This window comes from Mobula birostris, chromosome 25, assembly GCF_030028105.1.
Source record: "Mobula birostris isolate sMobBir1 chromosome 25, sMobBir1.hap1, whole genome shotgun sequence".
Lineage (NCBI taxonomy): Eukaryota > Metazoa > Chordata > Chondrichthyes > Myliobatiformes > Myliobatidae > Mobula > Mobula birostris.
This window is the reverse complement of record NC_092394.1, coordinates 38,585,572-38,602,706: the sequence shown is the minus strand read 5'-3', so window position 1 is coordinate 38,602,706 and position 17,135 is coordinate 38,585,572. Positions and strand designations below refer to the sequence as shown.

The 17,135-nt window shown below is 42.7% G+C and overlaps 1 protein-coding gene across 1 annotated transcript; it reads right to left on the bottom strand.

The window, feature by feature from the left end:
• Positions 1–336: 336 nt before the first annotated feature.
• Positions 337–1,781, bottom strand: LOC140187667 (claudin-4-like). The gene has a single exon (XM_072243194.1). It carries the CDS (start codon positions 1,666–1,668, stop codon positions 1,039–1,041), a length of 630 nt encoding a protein of 209 aa, XP_072099295.1. The 5' UTR covers positions 1,669–1,781; the 3' UTR covers positions 337–1,038.
• Positions 1,782–17,135: the final 15,354 nt, after the last annotated feature.

Genomic DNA, 17,135 nt, shown 5'->3' with positions numbered 1-17,135 from the left:
CATTTCAGAAGATCAGCCAAGCTAGTTCGGTCTTTCCCAGGTTTAAATTTTACCCATTTTATTTTTGATGCGCAACATCCATTGCATTTATATTTGTTCAGAGATCAGAACTATTGTCTACACACCATGTTTAACCAAAGTACCATACAGATTTCGCTGCCTTTCAGTTCTCCGCCTTCAGAGAAGAACCCTTTTATTCTAGTTGTTTACACATACCTCAAAAGTAGGAACAGATTATCTGTAGATCCAAATTCCACCCCCATCCTTTTAACTATTGATCCCTTTGTCGTAATGCCCACATTTTCACCCACGAGAAAAAAAATTGACAAGAAAATCTGAAAGTAATTTGGATTTTATTTCAGCCCTTCCAATTTACAATTTTACCAAGTCCCCGAAGTCTTCGAGAAAATAAATGCTCAAGAGTCATGGGAAAAAGGTTAATCTTTAACATATGGCAATGAGAAAACGATACAGGATTAATAATAAGGCTATAATTTCAAATCACATCGTTGCAAAGTAAATATAAAATAGTATTAACACTTTCAAAGGACTGAACTGCTGTTGTAGACCCATTTTATAAATTCCACCTTCCCAGTTGGCGAAATGGCGGCCGGTATATCCCATCACTCCCCTGTCGACAGGTATTAGTTACTTATAAAATACGACGTAACAACGAAGGTTTTCTTACTAACTGGTAACGCATTGTCGTTGTAACTCGATATTATCTAAACATTGGTGCTTTTACAACAAAAAATAATTTTCGTCAAAACCTTACGTTAACGAACTTCTCTATAGTCAGATTCTCGTCAGATTTAAAAATCGCTGCACCTGGAGTTACGTGGCGTGTAGGTGCAGATACAAATTCAAATTCACCCCCGATTGAAAATCCAAACGCAACTAGGTTAAGACAATGAACTAATTATTTAAAAACTGTACAGTAAATTCGCTTCGTTCCTCAACGAGGAAATGTAATATAAAACGCACAAACTTAATGTGATTTTATCTCGAGAAGTTGGTTCGTATCTTTTTCTTTACAAATTACACATAGTTCTTGCTCGTAGCAACAGACCTAGGTGCAGAATACTTCGCAGTGTAGCCATCGTCTTTCGGGGGGCAGGAACAGCAGAGCAGAGCCCCTCCGAGGATCAGCAGACCCGATGTTCCCCATCCGATGTAGAGGGAGGCACCAAGTTCTCTCCTCTGGGCGTCGGTGACCAGCGGGTTGTAGAAATCCTTGATGATGGTGTTCGCTGACCAGGACACCGGGATCAGGGTCAGCACTCCAGACAAGATGAAGACAATTCCCGCTATAATTGTGACCTTTGCCTTCGTTGCCTCGTTTTCTATGCAGTTGGTGCATTTTCCTCCCATGATGGAGACGAGGATGCCAATGACTCCCACCACAAGGGAGATAACGGTCAAAGCTCTGGAAGCCTGGAGATCTTGCGAGAGCGCCAAGAGCGAGTCGTAAACTTTACACTGCATCTGCCCGGTGCTCTGAACAATGCAGTTCATCCAAAGACCTTCCCAAATGATCTGCGCCACCACGATGTTGTTTCCAATGAAAGCGGTCACTCTCCACATAGGCAGGACGCAGGTGAGGAGTGCACCCAGCCACCCGAACACACACAGGGCTATGCCCAGAATCTGGAGTCCCATTGATGCCATTCTCGAACGATAGCAGAATCAATCTGCGACTTCTTTAAGGGTGAAAGAAATAGTACGACTAACTGCTTAGAAGACCCGGAACAATCTGAAGACAATGTACCTGCTGTGGCGTTTATATCCCCTCGCCAGTGGGCGGGCATTCAGTGCTGTCCACATAACTGAAAAAGAAGGATTTCCCGTTGAACCAGATTCCATTATATTTTTTTCAGATGCTGCTGATACCTCAAGTGCCAGATGGAAAGTTTAGAAAAGCACTTGTGTCCTTCAGACATCAGTGTTTGCAGCTAAATATATTTTATACCAGTAAGATTTTTTATTGGCATTACCAGTTGTAAATAATATCCTACTTGAAGGACAAAAGAATTTCACCTCCACCCAGTAACATTCACATTTCAAGCTGTTTTAAATTCAACTCAAATCACCAGAGGCCTTTACTGCAACCTGTTTTCTGTTTCCTTTAGGTGGAGTTAATTAAAAACTGGTATTTATCATATCTTTGTGGGTTGTAATGAAAGGATTTATGCACAGAGTTCATGAGCATCAGTCGAAATTGACAAAATGGGGAAAAAGTGTAGAAGGTATGCATCCTATAAATGAAAGAAGGGACTCAATTCCTTTCTTCCCAGTTCTTCTAAATTCTGTATTCTTTTCTCCAAAGACAAGGGTTTCCACACAATTGCATTTGGGGTACCTTTCTGAACAATGGTTGTCCCCTCTTCCATAGCTGACAGAGCTTCCAGTCATGTTTCATCCATTCCCTGCATCTGAGATCTCAGGGACTTTCATTATGGACAGAGCAGGACTAGAGTTACCCTTGTGAGGGGATCCTGGAGTACCCCTATTAACTGTTTGGAGAGAGACATATATCATTGATGGTTTGTTTGGAAAGGAGAGAGAGACAGAGTTATTTACCACTGATATGTTGCTTTTGGAAAAGAGAGAGAGAGACGAAGATTAATGGTTGGACTGTCACTTTAAGGCATTGGAAGTAATTTTGGATTTTTTACTGAGCTTGGAGTTAGAGACAGCACCAAGCAGCTAGAAGGTTGCTATGGTGACCAAAGGCTGGTTGTTGATGTTACTTTCAAGGACATGTTGACTGCTTGTGCACTTTACAGACAAAGGAAGGAGGGACTCTTTGAGTGACAGGTGATGCTCAGCCTAGTGAAATAAATGGGAGGTCAGATGATACAGACCTCAGGACACATGATCTGGACACTGAATGAGCATTGTGCCTGCAGAGAAAGTGGGTTTTGGAGGATCGATCAGGCGGATTGATCCAAATTGCTATTCCAATGTAGGAGAAGGGGTTGACTGGTGGGGAGTTGTCTCTGTGTCCACCCTCGCCTGGGTGATAGCTCCACCACAGAAGACTGGTCCCCCTGGTTAAAGTCACAGTCGGTGTCTTGTAAAGGATTTCAGAGGACGACGAGAAGATCGACGGCATCAGCTCACCTGAAGACTCAACTCACTCTCTCTCTCTCTCTCTCTCTCTCTCTCTCTCTCTCTCCATCACTACTCAACTAAATACCACGAACTGAACTGAACTTTACTCAACATCGTAAGACTGTATCTTTTTACCCCTAGACTTAAAGAAGCTTGGCTTTTTTTCATACATATATATTCCACACTTACTTTTATACATAATCATTACTAACCTGTTTGATTTATCTACATTTATATTACTGTATTGCATAGTTACTAATAAATATTAATAGTTTATAGCAATACGAGACTCCAAAGTGGTTTCTATTTCTGCTGGTTCTTTATCCCCGTCACGGGGTACATGACACCCTTATCACTAACTTACACCTCATCAGTCTCTGCATTCAACTGATCATCCTTTGCAATGTTCACCACCTTCAACGTACATCCATCACCAGATCCATCCCCCTCTCTACTTTTAGCTTTCCAAAGGAACTGATTCCTTTGCAACCCTTTGGACAGCTCTAACATCTTTACCGCCCACAACCCTTCTCATGGTACCTTTTCTTTTTCCACCCTCCAGGAAACAAGATAGTCCCTTGTGAAGCAACAAATCACTTGCATGTCTTCCAGTCTTGTGCTAAACAGGGTGCTCATGCTGTGATTTCATTTACATTGGAGAAACCAAATATATACTGGATGATGCACAGAGTATTTGCATTCAATCTGCAAGTGCAATTCTGAGCTTTCTGTTCCCATCCACTTTAATTTTCTATCTTAGTGGACCAGCTCCTCATCTTTCATTTGGCTATGTTGCATCCAGCTGGACTGGACTCAATATCAAATTCAACTTAGCTAGTCTGTATCAGAACTGTCACCTTCTGGTGCAGATTATTCATTTGTAATATTCATATACTTTTTCTTTCTCCATGAGTTTGGTCAGAACGGCTAGGCATTTCAAGCAGCTCTTCATTCTGCACCTTCTATTTTCCATTTTTGTGTTTTTCCCATCGCTTTACCTGCCTAACAAAGCTCACTTTACAGCTTTTGCCTTCTTTATTCTCTCTCTGTTTGTCTCTTCTTCCTGCAATTCTCGCTCTTTCCATCTGCCTCTCTCTCCCTCTCTGCCTCTCACTTTCTCTGCCACTTTATTTGTCTCTCTGCCACTCCCTCTCTCTGTCTTTCACTCTCTACATGCCTCGCCCTCTTTCCCTACCTCTCACTCTCTCTTCCTGCCTCTTGCTCTCTCTCCTTGCCTCTCACTCTCCCTCTCTGCCACACCTCCCACACCCTCCCATTTCCCCCCTCTCCCCCTTCCTCACACCTCGCTCCCCCACCTCTCTCCCCACCCACATCTGTTCCCCCACCTCTTTTCCTCCCACCACTCTCTCTCCATCCCACCTCTCTTCCCACTGCTGCACCTCTCTCTCCCCCACCTCTCTCTTTCCCCACGTCTCTCTTCCCCCCACCTCTCTTCCGCACCTCTCTCTTCCCCACCTCTCTCTTTCCCCACCTCTCTCTTCCCCCACCCCTCACCCCCACCTCTCCGTGGAGAGAGAAGGAGAGTTAATGCTTCAGGTCAATTATGTTTTTTTCAGGCTATTGTTTGATCTTTATGTGTATATGACGTATAGGTATGCAAAATAAAATTTGTCAGATGCATTGAAAGTTCATAAAGTTAAGTCATTGTATGACATCCTTAACAACACATGTGACTGCACCTTCTTTGACAATCCCTTGGCGATCAAAGGGATTAAGTTTTGTTGATTCTAAAGTGGCTGGGATCCACATCCTCGTTCATGAATGAGAAAGAAAGTGCTTAATGGGGCAGGGCAGATTACACATAGTCAGCAAAGGAGTAGATTCGTTCTGCTGCTTACATTCTTTTTCTGTTTCCACCTTTATTCTTAGTGACATCCCAAATGCTCAGTTTTATTCAGTAGGCGTGGGTAGAGGATTCATATTCATTCAAGCAACACACATAAAAGTTGCTGGTGAATGCAGCAGGCCAGGCAGCATCTCTAGGAAGAGGTACAGTTGAAGTTTCGTGCCGAGACCCTTCGTCAGGACTAACCGAAAGAAGAGCTAGTAGGAGATTTGAAAGTGGGAGGGGGCGGGGGAGATCCAAAATGATAGGAGAAGACAGGAGGGCCAGGGATGGAGCCAAGAGCTGGACAGGTGATTGGCAAAAGGGATATGAGAGGATCATGGGACAGGAGGCCTTGGGAGAAAGAAAGGGGGAGGGCCAGAGGATGGGCAAGGAGTATAGTGAGAGGGACAGAGGGAGAAAAAGGAGAGAGAGAAAAAGAAAGTGTGTATATAAATAAATAAATAACGGATGGGATACGAGGGGGAGCTGGGACATTAACGGAAGTTTGAGAAGTCAATGTCATGCCATCAGGTTGGAGGCTACCCAGACAGAATATAAGGTGTTGTTCCTCCAACCTGAGTTCATTCATATTCATCCATATTCATTCAAGGAAGCTTTGAGAACATCCATGAATTATTTCCTTTGCCTACCTGTACAGAATGCGTGGCTTTGGACTCTGGTGCCAAGCATTGACATGGCTTGATGTGTTCAACCAATTGAATGCAACTAAAGCCTTCCTGCTAGGAATATTAATCAGAAGGAGGACACTGACATTCATACATAGAGACTGTCAATGGATTTGGCATATTTTGCAGAGACAAGTTTAGTGAGACCTTAACTGTTTGAGATGTCTGCTGTAAATAGTCACTGTCTCAAAGTTCAAAGTAAATTTACTATCAAAGTACATTTACTATATGTCACCATATGAATATTGACATTCATTTTCTTGCAGACATTCACCGGAATACAGAGAAATGCAATGAAATCAACTTTAAAACTGCATATAAATAAAGACTGACAATCAATCAATGTGCAAAAGAAGACAAACTTTCAAATACAGATATATATATATGTATAATAATTAAGTAAATAAATAATACTGAGAACATGAGTTGTGGAGTCCTTGAAAGTGAATGTATAGGTGGTGAAATCAGTCAGTGTTGAGGTAAGTGAAGTTATCCACGATGGTTCAGGAGCCTGATGGTTGAAAGGTAATGATTGCTTCTGAACCTGGTGGCGTTGACCTAAGGCTCCTGTGCCATGTTCCTATGGCAGCATGGCTGGGATGGTGGGGGTTCTTGATGATGGATGCTGCTCTCCTGTGGCAGAAATTCTTGTAAATGCACATGATGGTGTCTTTTTAATTTCCTTCACCATCAAGGCAAACATAAAGTTACACATTGCCTCCCCTTCACTCTCTGCAAAATCTACTTGGCCCTCAAGGTTGGTAAACTTGGCAATCTTCTCTAGAATGGGCACTCAGAGGAACTCCACCTCAATAGTTTCCTTCACTCCTTGGACAGACCCCACTTCCTTCCTCTACTTGATGCAGGGGATTTTCACATTGTCCTCATACCCCTGACGCTCTTGAATGGTAAGTGTTGCCTTCAGACCTTTCCTTGTAACTCTCACTTGACAAAGCAGTCCCCTAATCTGTGTCGGGTTTCACCAATGTAGAGGAGGCCGCACCGGTCCCTCCCCACGGATCTCCCACCCAGCACTTATCCCTGTAGGTGTAAGTGCTACACCTGTCACTACACCTCCTCTCTTGCCACCATTCAGGGCCCAAACTGTCCTTCCAAGTGAGGCAACACTTCACTTGTGAGTCTGTTGGAGTCATCTATTGCATCCGGTGCTCCCGGTGCGGCCTCCTCTACATCGGTGAAACCCGATACAGATTGGGGGACCGCTTCGTCGAGCACCTCCGCTCCATCCGCCACAACAGACGGGATCTCCCAGTAGCCACCCACTTCAACTCTGCTTCCCACTCCGTTCAGATATGTCCATACATGGCCTCCTCTACTGCCATGATGAGGCTAAACTCAGGTTGGAGGAGCAATACCTCATATACCGTCTAGGTAGTCTCCAGCCCCTTGGTATGAACATAGAATTCTCCAACTTCTGGTAATTCGCTCCCCCTCCCTTCCTCTATCCCTATTTCACTCTGCCCCCTCTCCCAGCTGCCTATCACCTCCCTCATGGTTCTGCCTCCTTCTACTACCCATTGTGTTTCCCCCTATTCCTTCTTCACCTTTCCTGCCTATCACCTCCCTGCTTCCCCTCCCCAACCCTTTATCTTTCCCCTTACTGGTTTTTCACCTGGAACCTACCAGCCTTCTCCTTCCTACCATCCCCCCACCTTCTTTATAGGGCCTCTGCCCCTTCCCTCTACAGCCCTGACAAAGGGTTCCGGCCCGAAACGTCGACTCATTGTTCCCACGGATGCTGCCCGGCCTGCTGTGTTCCTCCAGCGTGTTGTGAGTGTTGCTTTGACCCCAGCATCTGCAGATTATTTTGTGTTTACTAAGCTAAGTGTACGTGCGGGTCCCCCTATATGCAGCACACTTTACCAGGGGTTCTCTGGAACTGGTCATGCCTTCAGTCTGAAGAAAGCCCCTAGCAAATGAGACCACAGCTCTCACATAAACTATTCTTGTTCTTTTGAGTGCCTAGGACCAGAAGCTGGTGCCATGGTGTGGAAGCCAGCCAATGGGAGAGAGCTGCTATATCCTTCGAACCGGCCAATCAACAACCAGCACTGCGGAAGCAGCTTTCAGCCAGCAGTAAATTAACACTTCATGTTACACACTCGCTCTATGCTCCAACTGTTTCTTATATATATTCAACACTGTGTAACTGTTCCCTGCATCACTTGTCACTTCTGTAATTCTGGTATGTGTTTGCAATGTGCCTCTTGCTTTACCTGACACCTGGTTCCAAAGTTTAAAGTAAATTTATTATCAAAGTACATATACTGCCCAGAGATTCATTTTCTTGTGGGCATTCACAGTAAATGCAAAGAAACACAACAGAATCAATGAAAAACCACACACAAGACAGGCAAACAATCAATGTGCAAAAGGCAACAAACTCTACAAATACAAAAAGAAAATAAAAACAAATAAAATTATATATATTTATAGAGAACATGAAATTTAGTCAAAAATTTACAAGCTCATTGTCTGTATCAGAGAAGAAGATGGTAATCCTGGGGATGCCTGAAATGTTGGAACTGAGACCATCGTCTGGAAAGGAGGCAGATATGACCACAGAAGAGTAGTCCTGCTCAACTAACTCCTACCAGTAACCAAAGAAATACTCTGTAAATCTTTAACACATCAAAAGATACAGGGGAAAACTCCAGGAGAAATACAGGGAGCAGCCCCCACAAATGGTCTTTTCCAATTGCTAAGACCATTGGCCCTGACAGTCAGGAGAAGCTATGGAACATTTTTCTCAAATTTGGCGGTGCTCCAAAACTCATTGTCGTCTTATCTCTGCTTCGAGATGGCATGCAAACCATGGGTGTAACTAATGGATCCTCAACAAATCTAATTTCAGCACAGACTCTGGTCAAGCAAGGTTATATCTTTGCCCAACATATTTCAATCTTTCTTGTACCATTGCTGAACCACACCTCCTGCTGGAGTGGAGTTAATCGAGAGCCCAGTGGGAAACCGTTCAACCTTAATTGATTCCACTCGAGAACCAAGCCTCAGTTTTTGAGCTGTGGTACATATTCAACTGGAATTGGAACAGGTTTATTATTGTCAAATGTACTAAGATGCCATGGTAGTTTGGTGGTTAGTGCAATGTATTTGAGCGCCAACAATCACTGATCGGGGTTTGATTCCCGCTGCTGTCTGTAAAGAATTTGTATTTTCTCCCTGTGACCGTGTGAGTTTCATCCAGGTGCTTTGGTTTGCTCTCACGTTCAAAAGATGTGCAATTAAAGTTAGGGAGCCATGGACGTGCTATGTTGGCACCAGAAGCATGGATACAGTGGTGAAGGCTGATCCCGGCACATCCTTGGACCTTGTTGGTCATTGACACATATAACACATTTAACTGTATGATTCAATGTATATGTGACAAATGAAGCTAATCTAGTCTTTATACAGTGAAAAGTTTGTCTTGCCTACTGTTCATACAAATCAAAACATAGTGCATTGAGGTAGAACAAGAAGATAAAGTGCAGTGCAGGAAAACAATAAGGTGCAAGATCATAAAGAGGTAGATTGTGAGGTCAAGGGTCTATCTCATTGGGAATCATTATAACAATGTGATAAAGGTCGTCCTTAAGCCTTGTGCATGCTTTCAGCTTTTGTACCTTCTGCCTGATGGCAGAAGGGAGAAAAGAGAGTTTCCAGGGCAGGAGGGTTGGATCTTTCATTATGCTGGTTGCTTTACTGAGGCAGTGAGGAGTGCATACAGAGTCCATGGAGAAGAGGCTGGTTTCTGTGATATGCTGAGATGTGCCCACAAATCTGTGCAGTTTGTTGTGGTCACACGCAGAATGGTTGTGACATCATGCAGTTATGCATCCAGATAGAATGCTTTCTAAGGTGCACTAATAAAATTTTGTAGGAATCAACAGGGACGTGACAAATTTCTTGTGCATCCTGAGGAAGTAGAGGCATTGATGAGTTTTCCTGGCCATGCCATGTATGTGGTTGGACTAGCACAGACTATGGCGACATTCACTCCACGGTACTTGAAGCTCTCAAACTTAATTTAAGGTGGGGGTTTATATGGGAGGCAGGGTTTGAGGGTCAGCACAACATTGTGGGCTGAAGGGCCTGTACTGTGCTGTACTATTCTATGTTCTATTAACACTGTTAATGTAGACAGGAGCATGTGCACTGTCCCCTTCCTGAAGTCAATGACCAGCTCTCGTTTTTTTTGTTGACATTGAGGGATAGGTTGTTGTCACAACACAATGTCACTAAGATCTGCATCTCCTTCCTGTACTCTGACACATCATCAAACTTTTAGTTAGAGTTAAAGCAGAATTGGGCCATCCAGTCATGAGTATTCAGATGGTTGAGTAGAGGCCCGAGGACACAACCAATAGTGTTTCAAATAATCATGGCAGAAGTGTTGCTGCCTGTCTTTACTATCTGTGGTCTGTTGTGCGGAAGTCACGTATCCAGTTGCAAAGGGAAGCATTGGCTCCCAGGGTCTAGAGTTTGGTGATGAGTTTGCTTGGAATAATAGTATTGAAGGCAGAGCAGAAGTAGGTGTTTTTACTGTCCAGAGATGAGTGTAAGGCCAGGAAAATGGTGACTGCAGTAGGCCTGTTTCAGCAGTATGTTTGTATTTGAATTTGTCGTGTCAAATCCCAAACTTCCTGTCATCACCAGCTCATTCAGCAAAGCATAAACATTCACTACAGGGCTCTAGAAAGCACAGCATGTAAATTCCCATTTCTCAGGAGTCAATTCTCACCATTGAGATTTATTATCACTTTCAATGCACCAGATAATCTTTGGCCAACTGAAGGAAATCATGTTTAAAAATCAAGGCCTTAAAAGCTCATGATCTTGGACCGCAGTGATCTTTACCGCTCTAAAAAAATTTCTGAGTCACAGATTACGTATAAATCTCCTCAAAGAGATGACAAAAATCCGCAAGAGCCATCAACATAAAATGCTCCAAATCAAGTGGCAATTTAAGCACACTGAAGCCAGTGTCTTCTGCAGTGAGGTGCTAATTACATTTAGTCAGCTGCATTGGGTAGGTTGTGAGGCTAACATCAGACTCAAAAAGCAGACATTCTATTTTGAGCCCTGGTATGGGAGGTGATTACTAAGAAAACAAAAGGATTCAAGGATATTCTTGAAGCCACTTTGACAAAATGCAGCACCCCTACTACATCTGAGAACTCAAAGCGCTGGTATTGGGAAACTTGCATAAGAAGCACAAAGACACCCTGGGTAAATGCTAATTGGGCCATGCTAATTCTTGCAGTCTTTGTGGCTGTATAGCGCATACTTTCTCATAATGGTAACCTTTCCCAGTGTTCTTGAGTTCCTCAATCTCATCTGAGTTTCCCTATTTTCAATATTGTTTAACTCATGGTTACCGTCCTTTTTTAAAGCACTCAGACCCAGTATTACTGCCATTTTTGACCCTATGTATGTATTCTTTTCTTCCAGACAGAGCTGTTCCTTCTGATTCTGTAGTTTATCTAGCAGATTTTATACCTACATGTCATTATAGTCTTTTCCTTTCTAACTTTTCTAATCCATAGCAGTCTAACCCAATTATTAAAGTTTGGTCATGGTATTTACGTCCTTTATCTTTTCGTATTCAGCTAATGTTAGCCTGGCCTCTTTTACAATCATTATGCTAACTGTGACATTATCTCCTGCAAGGCTTACTCTTTCTTGTTGCACTGTTGTGCAAACTGTAATTCATCTCTCATGACAGTTACAAAAGATTTCATTCTTTCTGGCTTAACCTTCGTTTAAATGTTCCCACCACAATTCAACTTGTGAGGCATATCCTTGAAATTCTTGAGCCAACTGTTGCACAAATTTCTGTGAAGCCAACTCATAAATCTAAAACAGCAGTTAACTAAAAATTAACTAAATATATTTGTAATGCAACATGTTTTCAGATTGGTATGCTGTTAAACAATTATTTGTGTGCAAAACCCCCCCAAGATTCCAATTCAAATATGCAAGCATCCTGTCAGCTAAGGGAAAGTTTGTCCTTATATTGTGCCTTTCAGAACTCAGTATACTGTATCATGTGCTTTACAATTAGTACAATGCTGTTTATGTGGTCACTTTTGAAAAGGAGAAGACGTAATCATTGTGTGCAAAACACAATCCTTCACACAGACATGAGATAAAATGTTTGGTTTAAGCTTGTTGAGATTAGTCAGACATGCAATTAATCGGGCAAGCGAATGTATCCACACTTGATATGTAACTTATAAGTAGTGGAAAGGTTTTGGGTATCAGGAACTGAACCACTTGCTTCAGCACACCTAGCTTTTGACATGCTCTGGTAATACTTAAGGTGAATTTCTACTCATTGGGTTACCCTCACAAAACAGAGGTTATCTCTGAACTCCTCATCCTAAATCTCAGCACTACCTTCTGCAACTGGATCGTTGGCTTCCTGATCAACATACTATCAGTAAGGAAGGGCAGAAACACCCCCATCACAATTATCCTCAAACCTGGAGCCGCACAAGGCTGTGTCCTTAGCCCTTTACTTTACACTCTATGTATTCACAACTCTGTGGCCATATTCTGTTTTACCTCCATCTACAACTTCACAGATGTCATCACCATAGCGGGCTGAAACTCAGGCAACAACAGGAAGGAGATAGAGAGCCTAGGAGCCTGGTATCATCACAATAACTCTTCCCACAATGTCAGTGAAAGAAAAGAACTAGTCATTGATTTTAGGAAGTGGGACAGCGGTGGAGTTGTTTGAAAGTCAGGTTCTTAGGTGTAAATGTCACCAACAATTTGTCCTAGTCATATCACGTAGATAAAACCAAGAAAGCACACCAGCACTTCTACGTCAATATGCTAAAGAAATGTGTCATGTTATGATAACCGTCATTAATTTTTATGACGCACCATAGAAAGCATCCTATCCAGATGTATCACAGGTAAAACTCTCCCAAACACTGAGTACACGTACATGAAACATTGTCATAGGAAAGCAGCATCCATCATCAGGGATCCCCATCGCCAAGGTCATGCTCACTTATCACCGCTGCCATCAGGTAGAAGGTACAAGAGCCTCAGGATGCACTCCACCAGGTTCAAGAACAGTTACTACCCCTCAACAATCAGACTCTTGAACAAAAAGGTATAACTATACGTAACTTCACTTGCCCCATCATTAAAATGTTCCCACAACCAACAAACTCACTTACAAGGACTCTTCCGCTCATGTTCTCATTATTTATTGCTATTTATTTATATTTGCATTTACACAGCTTGTTGTCCTCTGCACTCTGGTTGATCTTTCACTGAACCTGTTATAGTTACTATTCTTTAGATTTATTGAGTATACCCACAAGATTGAATCTCAGGGTTGTATATGGTGCCATATATGTACTTTGATAATAACATTTATTTTGAACTTTATAAAGCATCCTGTCCAGATGCATTACAGCCTAGTGTGGCAGCTGCTCTGCCTAAGCTACAAGAGAGTTGTGACTACAGCCCAGTCGATCACAAAAATTAGCCACTCTTCCGTTGACTCTGCCTACACTTTCACAGCCGAAGGAAAGCAGCCAAAATCATTAAAGACTCCTCCCACCCTTGTCAATCTCCCTTCTTCTACATCCCATCAGGCAGAAGATACATTCCATCAGATTCAATGACAGCTTCTATCTTGCTGTTACAAGACACATGAACAAAACTCTTACCTGATAAAGATGTGCTCTTGACCTCTCAGTTTGGCTTATCATGGTCTTTGCCTCTTATTGGTCTACGTGCACTGCACTTTCCTTGTAACACTTTGTAACTCTGCACCTTCTTTTGTAATCTGTTATCGTTTCCCTTCGTAATATGATGTACTGCTATATAGAAATGTCTGCTTGAACAACATGCAGCACAAAGCCTTTTACTGTATTTTGGTACATGACAATGGTAATTCAATTGCCAATTACCCTTAATTATGCTGACTCACCCTACATATTGCCCCTCAGCGGAACGTCTGGGAGCGCTGCATACATTGATGAATCCAGCTTCTAACCACCATTCTCATGATCACGTCACCTAAATTGTGAAAATGCTTGTTTGACATCCAGTCTTGGATCAGCGGCAATTTCCTCCATATAACCGTTAGGAAAACATTCTCTTTCTCAAACTCATTTACTCAAAGGATATGGTGATGGACTTCAGGAAGACTAAGCCTGCCCTGCTCCCCGTTACTGTTGATGGTGAGGACACAGATGTGGTAAGGACCTGCAAATACCTGGGGGTGCACCTGGATGACAGACTTGAGTGGAGCACCAACACAGAGGCTGTGTCCAAGAAGGGTCTGAGTCACCTCTACTTCCTGAGGTCCTTTGGAGTATGCAGGCCTCTCCTTCACATGTTTTACCAGTCTGTTGTCGCCAGTTCAATCTTCTGTGCGGTGGTGTGCTGGGACAATGGCATCAACACAGGTGATGCCAACAAGCTCAATAAACTGATTAGAAGGGCAAGCTTTGTTATAGGAGTCAAACTGGACACAGTTTGGTAGACCAAAGGCCTCTATGGAAAATCTTGGCAATCCTGAAAAATGTTTCTCACCCTCTGCAAGCCATCTTGGAGCACCTTTAGTGATAGACTAAGACAAATGCGCTGCTCCAAAGAGCACCATATGAGGCCATTCTTACCCTCAGCCATTAGGCTCTATGAGTCAACTTATAGCTGGGGAAGTGATGACCCCCTCCTGTTAGACTGTTTGAGCTAACTTAGTTTTTATTCTTTCTTACTTCTCTTCCAATATTTGTATACTTGTACACTTGCAATGCTACAGTGATACTCTAATTTCCTTTGGGATCAATAAAGTATCTATCTATTTCCCCAGCCACCATCTCCATATCTCTTTCCATCAGTATCTGAAAGTGAAACAGACTCTACATAGTTCTGCTGTCATGTTTGTTTCTTAGTTAAAAACCCAATATTAGTTTATAGTTATATATCCAAATTTTCACTAATGCTGTCTGCTTCCGTTCCGAATCTATCCTAGTGTCAGGCCCTGTGTTTGAGAAACCCCTCCAAAGCAGTCCCACCAGGATCAAGAGCACAAGAGATTCTGCAGATGCTGGGAATCCAGATCAACACATATAAAATGCCAGAGGAACTCAGAAAGCCAGGCAGCATCTATGGAGGGGAATGCAATCAACATTTCAGGCTGAGACCCTTCATTAGGACTCAAAAGGAAAGGAGGGGATCGAGGCTATAACAAGAAGGTGAGGGAGAGGAGAAGGAGTACAAACAATATGTGAGACCAGGTGGGTGGGTGGGGGAAGGGTAATGAAGTAAGAATCTGGGTGCGGATTGCTAGAAGAGGTATCAGGCTAAAGAAGAAGGAATCTTCACAGGAGAGAACAGTAGACTATGGGTGTAACTTCCAACCTGATGGCATGAACATTGATTTCTCACTTCCAGCAATTTCACCCCGTCTCTCCTTCTCTCATTTTCCATTCCTCATTCTCATTACCTTCTCCCCTTTCTCTTCTAACCTCCCTCTGATTCCCTTCCACCTTCCCCTTCTTCCATGATCCACTGTCCTCTCCCATTAGATTGCTTCTTCTTCAGCCCTTTACCTCATCCACCTATCACCTCCCACAAACTTACTTCATTCCCCAACTTCCCCTTCACCTTGTTTTACCCATCGTCTTCCAGCTTGGACTCGTTCCCCTCTGTCCATCTTCTAATTCTGGCTTCTGTCCCTTCCTTTCCAATCCTGATGAAGGGTCTCGGCCCAAAATATTTACTGCTTATTTCGTTGTGTATATTGTGCCTGTGTTGCTGAGTTCCTCCAGTATTCAAAGTTCAATATGAATTTATTATCAAAGTACACACTGTATATGTCACCCTCTGAGATTCAATTTCTTGCAGGCGTAATCAGTAACTCCAATAACCATAATAGAATCAAAGAAATACCACACCCAATGCAAAAGGCAATAAACCATGCAAATATAAAAGAAAAAAAGAAATAATGATAATAAATAAATAGACAATAAATATCCAGAACATGAGAAAGAGTCCCTGAAAGTGAGTCCATGGTTTGTAGGCACAGTTCAGTGATAAGGTGAGTGAAGTCGAGTGAAGCCATCCCCTATGGTTCAAGAGCCCAAGGGCCAAGGGATTTTGGGTCTGTTGCTCCATTAGGATTAAAGATAATTTGCTTTTACTCCAAGTTTATGGGCTGATAGTCCTATGCAGGATCTGCAGAATTTTCTACAGGTAGTGCTAGTTGGGATGTTGTTCTCTTACATTTTTTCTGATTTGGTAGGAGTCCAAGCCAGTTCTCAGCACAAATCCATGTCCCTTATCCTCACTTATTACTCTGCGACCTGTTCTTTCCTACGTATCAGAGCCCCACCCTGATTCACCAACTACCCATATTCATGTGGGAGAATTTACAAAGGACAATTGTTCTACCAATTAACAGATCTTTTGGATGTGAGAGGATATTAAAAAACAGGGAAACCCAAGAGGCCCAGAGAGAAAGAGCATGAAAATTCTCTGGACTCTGATGAGGATTATAAACATCTGTTGATTGGAATTGGTTGAATAGTCAGAAGCACAATTCTGGGGATTTTAGCTTGAGAAAGATATTGACATTATATTTATAGCCTATCATACCACTGACTTTTTACTATTTTTGCAGAGAGTGTATTCGTGGTCTCTCTGTTACTTTGTAGAGTCTACTGAAGGTCATCAAAGGATCTCAACTGGATTTCCTTCCATGATTCCGGGTTTGAGATATAGGAATGTTTTTAGGCTCTATTGGTGCACAAGAGACAGTGGTGAATTTCATCAATAACAGCCATCATCATTATAGGTGGCTCTCAGATCTGGAAGGGAATTCATGTTTTCTATGAGTTCCTTATGGATTCCAATAGGTGCAGGCAAACAAGAGACAAGGTGAGAGAAGGGGAGGGGGGCAGATAGCAAAGAGGAGTGGTTTGATAGAGGAATCAGAAAATAAAATACTGGAGTACCTCAGTGGGTCAGGCAGCAGCGGTAGAGGCAAATGGACGACCAACATCGCTGCAGGTTCCAGAAGCCGCAGCCTCTTATTTCCAAGGTGGTAGAGAACCTTGGTCTTAATATACTGTTCAAAGCTTATCCTTTGCTTCTCTTCATTGAGGCAACCAACAGAACATGGGACTCAACTTGTGAATGGTATTTACCATTTGTCTCGTGCAGACAGTACCTTGAGCTCAATACTGAATATATCTCCACTAGCTCCAATGTATTAACCTCAGCTTATGTATTTGATGCCATAGTGTTTACTTTCTAACCCATGTTCCCAGACTCTCCTGGCTGCCTCTTGTTGATACATCGAGATACAGAACAGGCCCTTTGAACCACACCACCCAGCAACACCCCAATTTAATCCTCGGCTAATCATGGGACAATTTATGACAACCGATGAATCTACCCATTAGTAGATCTTTAGGAGGAAACCAGAG